Source organism: Pocillopora verrucosa, chromosome 10, assembly GCF_036669915.1.
Source record: "Pocillopora verrucosa isolate sample1 chromosome 10, ASM3666991v2, whole genome shotgun sequence".
Taxonomy (NCBI): Eukaryota; Metazoa; Cnidaria; class Anthozoa; order Scleractinia; family Pocilloporidae; genus Pocillopora; species Pocillopora verrucosa.
Genome location: NC_089321.1, coordinates 19,338,023 through 19,350,269, shown reverse-complemented (window position 1 = coordinate 19,350,269; position 12,247 = coordinate 19,338,023). Strand labels below are relative to the sequence as shown.

At 38.9% G+C, this 12,247-nt stretch overlaps 3 protein-coding genes and 1 pseudogene across 3 annotated transcripts; 3 read left to right on the top strand and 1 right to left on the bottom strand.

The window, feature by feature from the left end:
• The window catches only part of LOC131778429 (uncharacterized), a 6,192-nt pseudogene extending 5,520 nt beyond the window's left edge, over positions 1–672 (top strand).
• Positions 673–1,874: 1,202 nt separating this feature from the next.
• LOC131778431 (uncharacterized) lies at positions 1,875–5,824 on the top strand. Its single transcript, XM_059094847.2, has 3 exons — positions 1,875–2,050; positions 2,633–3,235; positions 4,697–5,824. The coding sequence occupies exons 2-3, from the start codon at positions 2,650–2,652 to the stop codon at positions 5,389–5,391; spliced, it is 1,281 nt and encodes a 426-aa protein (XP_058950830.1). The 5' UTR covers positions 1,875–2,050; positions 2,633–2,649; the 3' UTR covers positions 5,392–5,824.
• A 1,776-nt stretch (positions 5,825–7,600) lies between these two features.
• Positions 7,601–9,175, bottom strand: LOC131778425 (phosphatidate cytidylyltransferase, mitochondrial-like). The gene has a single exon (XM_059094839.2). It carries the CDS (start codon positions 9,158–9,160, stop codon positions 8,162–8,164), a length of 999 nt encoding a protein of 332 aa, XP_058950822.1. The 5' UTR covers positions 9,161–9,175; the 3' UTR covers positions 7,601–8,161.
• Positions 9,176–9,242: 67 nt separating this feature from the next.
• Positions 9,243–11,833, top strand: LOC131778418 (sperm microtubule inner protein 11-like). The gene is made up of 3 exons (XM_059094829.1): positions 9,243–9,522; positions 10,515–10,644; positions 11,450–11,833. The coding sequence occupies exons 1-3, from the start codon at positions 9,297–9,299 to the stop codon at positions 11,496–11,498; spliced, it is 405 nt and encodes a 134-aa protein (XP_058950812.1). The 5' UTR covers positions 9,243–9,296; the 3' UTR covers positions 11,499–11,833.
• Positions 11,834–12,247: the final 414 nt, after the last annotated feature.

Genomic DNA, 12,247 nt, shown 5'->3' with positions numbered 1-12,247 from the left:
GAAATAGAGAACTTTGATAATCTAAACAGAAACGTCAGAAGTGTAATAGTTAAGGCTAAGTTTAGGCTAAGTTACACATTAATTTAGGTAGAACTTATGATCGCAAAGTCGATAAGCATCGAAGTTAAGTCGAGTTTAGTTAAAACAAGCCGGTTAAGTTTATGATTTCAAGATTGTCAAGTATGAAAATTAGGCTAAGTTTTCTTCGGTTGGCTTTCCTTTAGGTTAAGTTGCACATTAATTTAGGGTAGCTAAGTTTAGGTAGAATAAGGCTGGAATTTCGAACTTAAGGCGAAATAGATAGCAAGGGTTACATGTGAATTATTTTATCAAGGGGCGGGTGTCACTAGGACAACCCACACGTTTCCGCATGTAATAAGCGTATTAGAATTAACACAGAATGCGGAGGAGTAACATATTTTGTAGTTAAATTTTATGATCGCTGACGGTTTGATTGTCGATTATACAGTTAACACAGGCGAATCGTACGATCAGCTCGGTAAACTTTTCGCCTCGCCTACCATCACAATGAACTCCTCTGCGCCCTGTGGAATTAAACGCGAATGATCTGTTGTTTAAGGGGCAGGTGTCACTCGGATAACCTAAACGTCCCCGCATGTAATAAGTGTATTAGAATTAAAATGTCGCGAAATGAGTACGCTTCATGGTTACTAAATGTAATAGGAGAACCGTGTAATTCGCAACTCAGAATATGCGATATTTACATAACTTGTTTTTACTCGAACGAAGATGAATAAAATTAAAACGGAAATTTTCAGGTAAACGAACGCTCCTTATTTACAATTATTTTAACTTCGATAGGCTTGACTTTATGAGTCACGCTCTAGGAATTGAATCGACCGACTAGGATCCGAGCGCGATCGCACATAAAGTAGATGAATCAACTGTTGTAACACATGTTTTAACACGTAGGCGAACTGACATATGAGACGTAGGCGAATCGACTCTAACCGTAGGCGAACAGACCGTAAGCGAAACGACCCGTAGGCGAAACGACCCGTAGGCGAAACGACCGTAATTCTCGCTTAGCAAGGAGAACAATCATTACAGCCTGTAATTGTGTTGCATTGAAAGATATCTGAGCGGGTTTGATTACTTCATTATGCCTATGTTCTTCGGCCGTGCAAATAGGGACTTGAACCGACTGTAGTTTTTGAAATTCTGTAATGTAATGTTACCACTGCAGTTCTTCGATTTCTTTTCTCGCAGTGGCACTGACCGAAGAAGCCAATCTCGAAGGAATCGCGGAAGTTGAAACTCTTCACAAGTAAAAACTTAAAGAAAATTGGTCTTTGGGTGATTTCTCTGACTGCCATTCATCGGACTATCAGGCCTGGAAAATAAAAAGAAAAGACCCTCTGATTTTTCCTTCCGTTCAAAATGATCAGAAGTAGCTGTGGAGTCGGAATGAACGAATTGCGATCATTTGCCGACGAATTTCATTTGCATGCCTTATTTGACAGATGGAGAGCGATTAAAAAAAAAATCACCTAACGTAGATTAGAGATGAAGTACAACATTCAGCGTAAACAGCAGGTAAGTTGTAAAAGTCATTTCCTCGCACAATTCTCCAAGAAGTTCCTCTAACCCACATGAATAACCGACGAGAGGTGATCGTTTCCTCCTAAGTGATGTTCTTTGTGGAGCTGGAGTTCAATTGTCTTCTTTCATGCACCAGAATAACGATGACAAGTCTGACTTTGCGATAATTTTAGGGTTTGATTGTATCTGTGACCTTATTTTTTCTTAGGAATACCGCTATTTCGGTTCAACAGACTTTAAACCGTTTTGAATAATTTAGAGGATCATCCAACCCTGAAAACTTACCTGTTATGGTTAAGATATGATCGCACAGTAAAGGGTTGGCCTAAAGTTTAAGGCTAAATGTTTAAATCACCAGTAAGTTAATATTTTTTTTGCGTTTTCAATCGTTTAGTCAACGGCATTTAAGAGAACCCCAGCAAAAGGACTGCAGAAATTATCTGGAGCGTATTTATTCAGCGATATTCAACGAGTCATCTTTCGTAAGGTAAGGGACACTTTAGTGAACCTAGGAAACGCAAGACGTGATGAAAAGATTTGAGTTATGCGCGCTCAAGCTGTGAATGTATAAAGAAACCAGTTTTAGGTTGTAATTACTTATCTCCACATCCGTGAGATGCTCCTAAAGTACCAGTTGTTGTATTTTCATTACTTAATTAGCTAATTGACTGTTTTCTCTGATAGTCAAAACATTTGGAGTTCATCCTGTCAATTTTTTTCCTCGTTATTTCCACAATAAGTAAACAGAACCGATACTTTCTATCGTCTTATATTTAATACTTCCCTGGTAATCCTACATTGTAAAAAATATTTTTACATTTGGACTTAACCTACAACCTACTTAGGCAAATCGTGTTACCTCTATAACTTTTAGGAGTTTAATACATGATGGATCTTAACCTAATCCCCTTTTTTGCGACATTTTCAGTTAATTTACTATAACAGGTTGCCTCAAATTTGTCTTCATTTCTATTAAAGAACTTTGTCATATTTATAAAGGGCGCTTAATCTAGGCGTATGCAGTGTTCGTTTACATCCCACCCTTATTTTATTTCTTTACACTTTACAGTCCCGTCGAATATATCCATGACAGACTTACAAATCCTTGCTCTGTTCTGTTGCCTTGTACCATGTCTGTCCATACAGTATCTTGGGGGTCAGGTCATTCCTCAGTACTATCTGCCTTACGTTCTCCGCTCAGAAGTCCCGAGACCTGTCCCCAGGCCTGTCCCACGATCAACAATAATGAGCCCCGAATTAGCCCGACTGTATGCAGCAAAGAAACAAGCGATAAAGATAGCGAAGGATATCGACTCGGAGATTGAGCACTATGTTCAGAATCAGCTCTATCGCAGAACCTTCGATACCAACGATATGAACTTCCCATTCTTCAATCCAAGACCTACGAACCCTTTGTCCGCTGCTATTGGTGCTCAAGGTGGAGTCTGGTTCCCAGGTCCATCAGGAGCAGGTGTCGAGGGAAGCCGCATGCTTGAAGGCCGGGCAAATCAAGTACCTCCTTTTCGTAGAGCCCAGGCCTCACGGACACCAAGTCAGAGCAGGTTAGCTAGAATTCTGCAAGTACCGCAAAATGTCGGTAATACACAGGTTCCTCGAACATTCACGCCAACTGGGACCCAGTCTACACCAGACCCCTCCGATGAGATAAATAGTAAGTAAGGCTGCTTCGGTTTGAGCGATTTTCGATTGAGTGTCTTAAAACCAAAGATTAAATATTACAAGTTAAGGAGCCAATTAGAAATCACTCTGAAAATAAGCAAACTATCTGATGCACGGAAAAACGTAAATGACTGAGATGCGATTGGACTAGTTTCGTATCTGATTTGTCGCGAGTGTGGCACGAGTTTCTGGACCAATCACAATGCGAGCTAAAGCAAAACCAATGCATTCCGGCTTTTCTATCGGTACTCAATTGAAAATTGCTCTTTGGGATGCAATTTTTTTATTTTACAAGAAAGGATTGTGCTGAGAGACTAAACATCTATATTTACCAGCCTCGTTACCAAGGACAAGGTTTCTCATGTTCCCATTCCATTGACTCTGAGAATGAGATAACCATCTCAGGTAATATTTTAACTATTCCCGCTTTTTTAGAACCTAGGAAATCTAGTGTAACCAATTATATATCGCGAAGTTTGCTCACGTGGGTGTCACGCGCGGAGACCATTCCTTTCCCGCTTAAGTGTTTAAAGAACATACGAGCTACCCGTACGTGAAATCTAATCTGTGTAACTGCATTTGAGTGTAAAAGTGCCTGGCAGGTATTATCTATGCAATATGAAGGACGCAATTTCGAAGCTTGATCCGCTCTTTGATGTTGAAACTCATGAAAGGAACTGACAAATATCACAGATCAAACATCGTTATGTATTTAAGTGGGTCATGGAGCACTTTTTGACCGAATGTTGGGAAGCCAAAATCAAAGTTATCATAGAGGCGAATCAGAAGAAAGGAAATATCACAAGAAGCCAATTAGAACACAAAGTGAAAAGAAAAAGTGCTTGAAGCGCGGGAAAAGCGAGTGACTGATCGGGTTGGGTTATAGCTTTCAACTTAGTCGGTTAAAGCATTGAAACGTTTCTGAGGCAGTCAGAGAGCGAAGTGAAGCAAAAACAACACAATCTAGGATTTCTTTCGACACTTAGTTTAAATTTCTCTAATAGGAGAGAGAGAAACAATTAAATGTCATCTCGCTTTACCATAAAAGCGTGATATGTCTCGATACCACTAATATTGCAGTGTTTTCCTTACTCAAAGTTCAAAGACTTCTCACAACATTGTAAGAAATCTAACCAGTCGGTTCACGTAAAAGAAAACAATGCAAACAAGTACTCTTGAATCATATTCCCCCACAAAAATAAAACATGAAATGAATCCTAGATTACCATCTGATTATTTTGAGGAACCATCTCATAATTCACCTTGCCGTCATTTAATAATTAAATTTGTATATTGAAGATAAGATGGGTACACAATAATGATAATGGAAAAGGGAATTCATAAACTCTAACGAATTTTCATTAAATTTTCAAATGAATAATTGACTCAACAACAAAAGAAACAAATTTAAGTGTAATTTTGTCCTTAGAGGTCGGACTATTTCTTCCCCCAGGCCTCGGAAATCCCACAGAATTTGATCAGAAATGCATGGTACTTAAACTGACGTTCGAAAAGTCAAACGGTGACTTGGTGTTCGACGACTCACTACAGAAGAACAATGGTCGGCTACAAGGCGAGGCTCAAGTTTTAAAAGACCATGCCGACCAGGGACGGTCTGTTGATTTTGGGAACAATGGAAAAATTGTTCTTAAACCTGGTTTCAAGGGAAAACCAAAGAAGTCCATCGCGATCTCACTGTGGGTCAAGCTAAAAAACGTTCAGGGAGTTATTCCTCTTATCACAGCCACCGATGAAAGAAACTTTGTTCGTTATGGCCTACAACTGCGCAATGGCAGAGGAGAATGGGTGCATAGAGGGGACTCGGGTAGGGAGTTGTTTCGTATCCAGTCCAGCACTCCAGATGTAACTGCTGAAAAATGGCATAACATTGTGGGCAGCTTCGACTCCATATCAAGGACTGCGTCACTCTGGGTGGACGGCAAGCAAGTAAGCAAAGAAGATGGAATCAGCGGTGTACTCTCACAGAAGTGGAACAAGCTAACCATATTTGGAGGGAAAGTGCGTGGAGACATGGACAATGTCTTTATGTTCAGATGTCCACTGGACAAAACCAAAATCGTAGCTCTGTATGTGTCTGCAGCATCTCCTAAAGAAGTCAAAAGAGATTTAATTCCAAGACCTAAATGATGTGGGGTAATTTTAAGTGCAACCGAGTGCGGAAAGTATTCCAGGATTGCTTTGGTTTTGCTTTACTATCCGTGTAATCAGTCTTGAAACCTCGACAAGGAACTAGTAAGATGCATAACTTACATCCAATCGCATCTCAGTAGCTAATTTTTTCCTCGGTTGAAGCCGTTTTCATGTACATTTTGCTTCATAAGTCAATGGTTCCACTGGCCATGCTGACCCATTGATACTGAAATGGACCTTTTGTCCTTATTGATTGGGATCCCTTCGTTCGGCTTCAGTTTTATGTTTAAAAACCCTGTTAGTGGTACCACGACTTTGGGTCACCTTAATTATTAATAAAAAATCCAGGGTAAGTTTTGTTAAACTATTTTCCAATAGCTCTGTTTAACTTACATTTCAGATGCACGATTAAATAACAACCATTGACTAATTAAATTCTGTAACCCAACTGCAACTATCTACTTTCAATGCTTTCTGTGATCGTTAAGAGAGAAAATAATCACTCTCCACAGTAAAACTAAAAAAACCTAACTTTCGCTGATCATTTGCTAATCCATGTATGGCCACGTATCTAGATTACTTGTACTTGAAGATTGGTTCTTTAGGGGAATCCTTCCACTTGTCTTGTAGGCCATACACATCCAAATACTTCAGAACCCTAACTCTGATTATAACCTTAGTGCCGTTGTAGTCTATGGTTTACTGAATTACTTCAGTACAGATAACCAGATCAGTGCAACGAGAGCACGTCCAAGACTTCTGTGGCCCCTTACGTTTGCTCCCCTGTGTTCGTCGGAAGAACAAAAAGCAACATTCCTTGGGATTTTCCCTTGCCCTTGCCCTTGCCCTTGCCCTTGCCCTTGCCCTTGCCCTTGCCCTTGCCCTTGCCCTTGCCCTTGCCCTTGCCCTTGCCCTTGCCCTTGCCCTTGCCCTTGCCCTTGCCCTTGCCCTTGCCCTTGCCCTTGCCCTTGCCCTTGCCCTTGCCCTTGCCCTTGCCCTTGCCCTCTATTGCTGGTTAATTTTAGTCCGGCAGAAGAGACCGTCAAATCGTGAACTTTGAATATTTAGGCATCAAAGAATTCAGTATCTGCAGAGTGCCCCTGCATTTTAAGAAAGAATTTTAATGAAAACTAGCCCGCAGCATATGTCTTACTTTTGTGCCCTCTGCATTTCGACGCCTATCCTTTCCGAAGTCTTTCAAAACAGCAAGTTACGAAATTTATCAAATTTCCAAATTCTAAACGATGAATATCAAAGGTGACATCATGTTAAAAGCGACCACTAAAGCTATTCTGTCTACTATGCTCAGCGTGATCAGTTTTGAGAAGAACCAATCAGTTCCGTAATAGGACTTGAAAAAACCTGATTTTTCGCTGATCACTTACTTATTCATGTATTTAGATGTATCCAGTTTACTTGTACTTTAAGATTGGTTCTTTAGAATTGCTTTACGTCCTATTGTAAGAAACATGAAAGCACGATTATTAATCCGCTCTAATTACTGTTCAAGATAAGCATTACAAACTAGTTTCGGCTCACGGAAGCGATATCCTTCTGGCTTTTTATCAACGGTGATTTTCTTTGTTTCTTCGACGGATGAAATATACAAAATATCACACCCTCTATTTCTTTCTTTTCATGCCCTCCTCCCCCCCCCCCCCCACCTCAAAAAAATAAATAAAAAATAAAGTAAATAAAACTAAAAGGTAAATAACAACAAACTCAGTTTGTTGTCATTGTTCGAAGGCCGATTAGCGCTGACGCAGGGGTAGATTTTAATCCAGGTTTCTTTATTCCTTTGTTCAAAAGCCTTTTTGAGAGACAGACAATTTGATCAAATTGCATGAAAAAAGATTTGAACTGCATTTTCTTTAAAGCTTTCAGACCTGAAATCAAATTTCAGACTAACCCTGTGTTATCTAAACTCAGCTTTGAACAACCCAGGCCTGGAAAGTACACGACGCAAACACATCATGTATTATAATACATTAGAAGCAAACATGCATAAAACGTACAAAGGGGGAATTTCGCAAGGTTAAGGTTACGTTCTTCAGTAAACTGTGAAAACAACTCTAAAGTAATTAACGATGTAATATCACCACTTGTAGTATCAAGGGGTCAAGGCAGGAGGGATTTCTCGAAGTTTGGATCGTTGTTTTCGAACTTAGCGTAACGACGAAATAGATCACAATCTATTAATGCAAGTTTTTTTATTTCTGACATAAGTAATTCCTATTTTCGCAGTAACTACTGAAGTGAAACCTGACAAATAGAAGGTACCGTTGGAAGTTAAGGGCTTTACGGTTACATCATTAAAACCGTTGAAAACAAACACGGAAACTTGGCAGCCCAGAGGAAATGAGGGTTGGGGAGAATTGGAAAGGGTTATGCAGATTGTTGGAAAAAGTCGTCGTATTAAAGATTGTGATATTTCAAGTTTGTCCTCACAATATGAGTAAAACGGTCATTCTTAATGCTCAGAACTCAAGAGTACCATGTTTCTGGAAAACAGTTGTTCCTCTTTAAATTTCCCCTCATTTAGTGTAAAAAAAGGACCAAAATTGCACAAAATTATCGAGATACCGTGACCTATGCCATGTAAAGACCTCGGAGACTGAATCTCCGGGAGAGGTTGTTGTCCCTGTAAGTCAAAGAAGATTAACTCTTGTTCTGCACGAGACGAAGACTAAAAATGAAAAATTTTTTTTCTTAAACTACCGGTAGCTTTTAAGAAAGAATCAGCAGTGGTCTGTGAAAATATCAAATTTCATTTTAGCCAAAATCCTTTAAGCATCTTCGTAAGCTTTTGTGCGCTGTAAATCAATGTCTTCCGACCCCCAGCAGTTAGGATTCCTTTTAGACTTTGTGTAACGCTTGATCTTTTGACAATGGAAGTCAACCCTTTTTTGACCGTCCGTGGGCAGTTGAGTCTTTCTTGTGAGACCTTGATTAACACATTTTCAATTGATGACTGTTTGAAACTTTTCCCTTCGACAGCTTGCGCTATGTGTTTCTGTAAATTTTTGGGTAAAGACATAAGTCGAGAAAGTACTACATCGCAATCTTGATTCTGGTGATATTTGCAGGATGTAGAATTGAAATGAAGTTGACTACAGTTAGATAAGATTGGTCGATAAAGTTCTTGAAAATGTTCTAAATTTGAACCAACAATGTTCTGTATTTTACTCCTGTCTTCTCCAACAACCATTCTGAAGTCCCCACTGAAAGACAAACCTGCAATACTTAGGAATAATTCTTCCTCTGTAAAGTGCTCTGGAAGACAAAGGAGCGCTGCGGTGACAGCACTATTTAAATTTGCTTTCAAAGCTGATGAAATATCTTCGTCATGAGGTCGAAATACAAAACGAACTGGTTTATGCAAGCGTCCTGCCAAATACAACCACTGCCACTCGTTTAGGTCCAGAAAAAAGTTATCGCGGCTTATTGTTCCATACTTTATCATTCTTCCCTCCATTGGTACCAGAGTATTATAGTACAGACCTGCGCCGAACTTATCTTGTAACGAAACTATGGCACGTGAACCAAACGACCGAACGAATGAATAGTGATGTGGATGATATCTCATGTACATGTTGTCTTCGTGCCATTTACGCACATTTTCAACAACAAATACAAAGTCTAACATATTACTTGGAGAGGTATTCCCTTTCTGAGTGAATACTCCAGAACCGTAAGCAAAAGCCAAAGAAACTCCAGACGGGAATTTTGACAAAATCTTCTGCAGAATCTCATGTTGGTCAGCCATGTTACCCGAGCTAATGCCCAGTCCTCTAACACGAAAATGAGGTTGTCCCTTGAAACGAGGTTTATTACCACGGCAACGACAACAGGAGTAAAATATCAGCTGTGGACAAGGCAGCCTTTGTTGCACCAAGTTGACGATGTCGTTCTTCAATTTGACGCGTTTGGGTGTCCAAGATCCAATAAAGACTGCTGTTACTAGACCAGGAACAGTACCAGCACCTGGTGGGCAGCCAGGAACCGCGGCTTCTACCAGTGGGGTGCAAAGAACCACGCTTAGCGAGCCGGTTTACCCGAACTCGGAAGCAAACGGGTCCTACGTGAAGTACACTAAACGCCTAAACAAACACATCCGACCAAGACTCGGTGAGACCCTTTTTTACAATTGAATCCATTTGAGTTTTGTTTCATTGTAATCATTCTTCCGATATTTTTTTTCATGCCAAACGCCTGTCAAGCTACCTGTATCGTTTACCGAATGTTTTGTCACATTGTTTTCTTGATGTTTTTAATTGTATAAGCGTAAAACTCACCCTTAGTGATCGTAACGGCCAAACAAATCTGCTGGCTCATTTTATGAGCCATGAACTTTCATAGAGGAATGTGTTTGTCAGTAAGTATTATTGATAAAGATTCCTTGGAGCTATTTGGATTTTGACTTTGATATGGTCTGTGAATCTAGCTTTGATTGGCGGGGGAATCTTAAGGTGTTTGCATGCAAACCGAGAGCGAGGTTAGGAGGAAGAGGGGGATCATACATTTCAATGTCTCTGGCAATGATTTTCGTTTTATCATGTGGGAATTGGAGCTATTTGATTGCCTAACCTGATATTGTTGAAATTCATCAAATCCCCTTTAAAATTCCACGCCTGGTCTGGAAAAGCAGTCTGAAAAAACACCAAATTCCACCAGAAGCCTCACAGAAACCGTTGGATATGCCAACTGATTCAAATGATACTTCCATAGCTAATGCCTGAGAGCTCTTTGGATTTTGAACTACTGATGGTTTGTGACATAAGCTTTGATTGGTGATGCTTTCATATGACCAGTTGAATAGGGTGTGAGAGAGGGAGAATTCCAGGATCATGCACTTAAATATAATGGTTGTCTTTAAATTTTGTCATTTGAGGAAAAGAACCCTTTACTTGCATGGTCTGATAAAGCTTCCATTCTTGATGAGGTTCTTCTGAATAGGTGTAGTGGGCATCTTTACCAGGTGATTAGTTAGTTGAAAGGGCATGATAGCAGTGTAAAGTAAGTAAAAGGTGTGACAAAATTATGTATAAATATGTTAACTCCTTATTAAAAGCTGACAGAAGCACAAGTGATCAGCTATCTTCAATTGATCTAAATTTCAGGACCAAATGAAATTTACCACACTCAAATAACCACAAATATAAACTACAGTTACTGGATGAAGGATGGGGTACAACATGAAACATGGACACAAAATGAACATCACCCCAGAGTGAATAGTGAAATGACAAGGTAGGCATATTACATTCATAGTTACACAATGCCATTGAAAGTACACCCAACTGTAACACAGATAAGCCAGAGTGGGCTAATTGACTTGTACATCGTAATTTTTCCCCACAAATATGTTAATGATGGTAAGGTTCAGACATACTTATTAACTATGGCATCTATTTGGTGTACAGATAGCAACTGGGGTAAAAGGTAGAACTAATACAAATGCAACAAAGCTGGAAATAAAAACAAAAAAACCAACAGATAGAAAAAAATGGAGCACATAATTTACTCCCACAAAAGGCAGTGGTGCCACCCAAAGGGTTTTAAAGTATAATGAACTAAAGATGTGCAAAAAGTCACTATAAGTAGAGCAAAATAATTGGTGTAGTATTTTTTGTTTATATTTTAAAAGCAGGAAACATAATCCAATAAATGGCTCGAACCTTGGGGGAACAATTCATTGTGAAGTCTGATCATTCATACAGTTCATCATGTAGTCCCTAGGACTACTGTTGTAACTAGAGAGCAACACTTTGTCATTTTGTTGCCACTCTGATGATGACTTCCTTCAAAGTTATCAAAATTTCAGTTGCAACTACCAACAACAGTCCTTCTAAGGACTACCCTTACCTATACAGTCAGACTACACAAAGGTGAAAACTGAGCTGATTTGAGATAATCACAAGTTACCTGTGAGAGCCCTGATCTTTATAATCTCTAATAACCATAGTTGAACAAATGTGTACACATTGTACAGGCTGTAATAAGTTTGTAGTCACTTCAACAAGCAAACCACTGAACATTGATTTCTTGTTTTCAGGTTTGTTGATGAGATGACACTCACAAATAGGGAGTTTACATTATTTTAGGTACATACAGTGTATCAGCAAGACACTAAATTCACTTTTGTAAATTTTTACTTTTTGCTAAGAAACTCAATTTTTTGTAAGTTAATATCCTAACCATTATTTTTTGTAATGTTTATTGTAAAGTTATTCGAGAAGATCGTTGAGCAAGTATCAGTTAAGAACTTCACTCACAATTTACAGTATTTGCCTCTGTCTCACATACATATTTTGTAAAAAATGTCACAAAAGTGTTAACGTCATTTACTGTCTCAAGGTGTAAGACTGCAATATAAGGCCAAGATTTGCTTCAGGCATGTAATCATGTTGAAATGAAAGATTATTTTTGATGGATTGAACTCTGCTTGTGTTTTTGCTATAAGCAGTAGTCTCACTTCCCATTCAGTTAGGTATAGGAACATATCTCTCATTTTGACTGCTTTCAAATTTTTAGTGCACACAGGAACAGTGATTACACATTTACTTATTAAGTTCAAACAATGAGTAAATTGCTAAGTAAATAGTAATAAATCACAACCTTAACATAAATTTTTGTCTTTTTTTAAAGAAAGTAATGTTATTAAATAACCTTTTTTTGTAATTCCCCAAAATGTAAATAAATCAGAATTTAATACATTTACTAAAACTTTCACTTGGGCTTTAAACATATATCACATGATGAAGTTGCAATAACTTATTTTCATTCCACCTTGAAAAGTTCAGAAAGGAGTAAACTCTCAACCTGTTAGAAATAAATAGCTGTTAAATTCCCC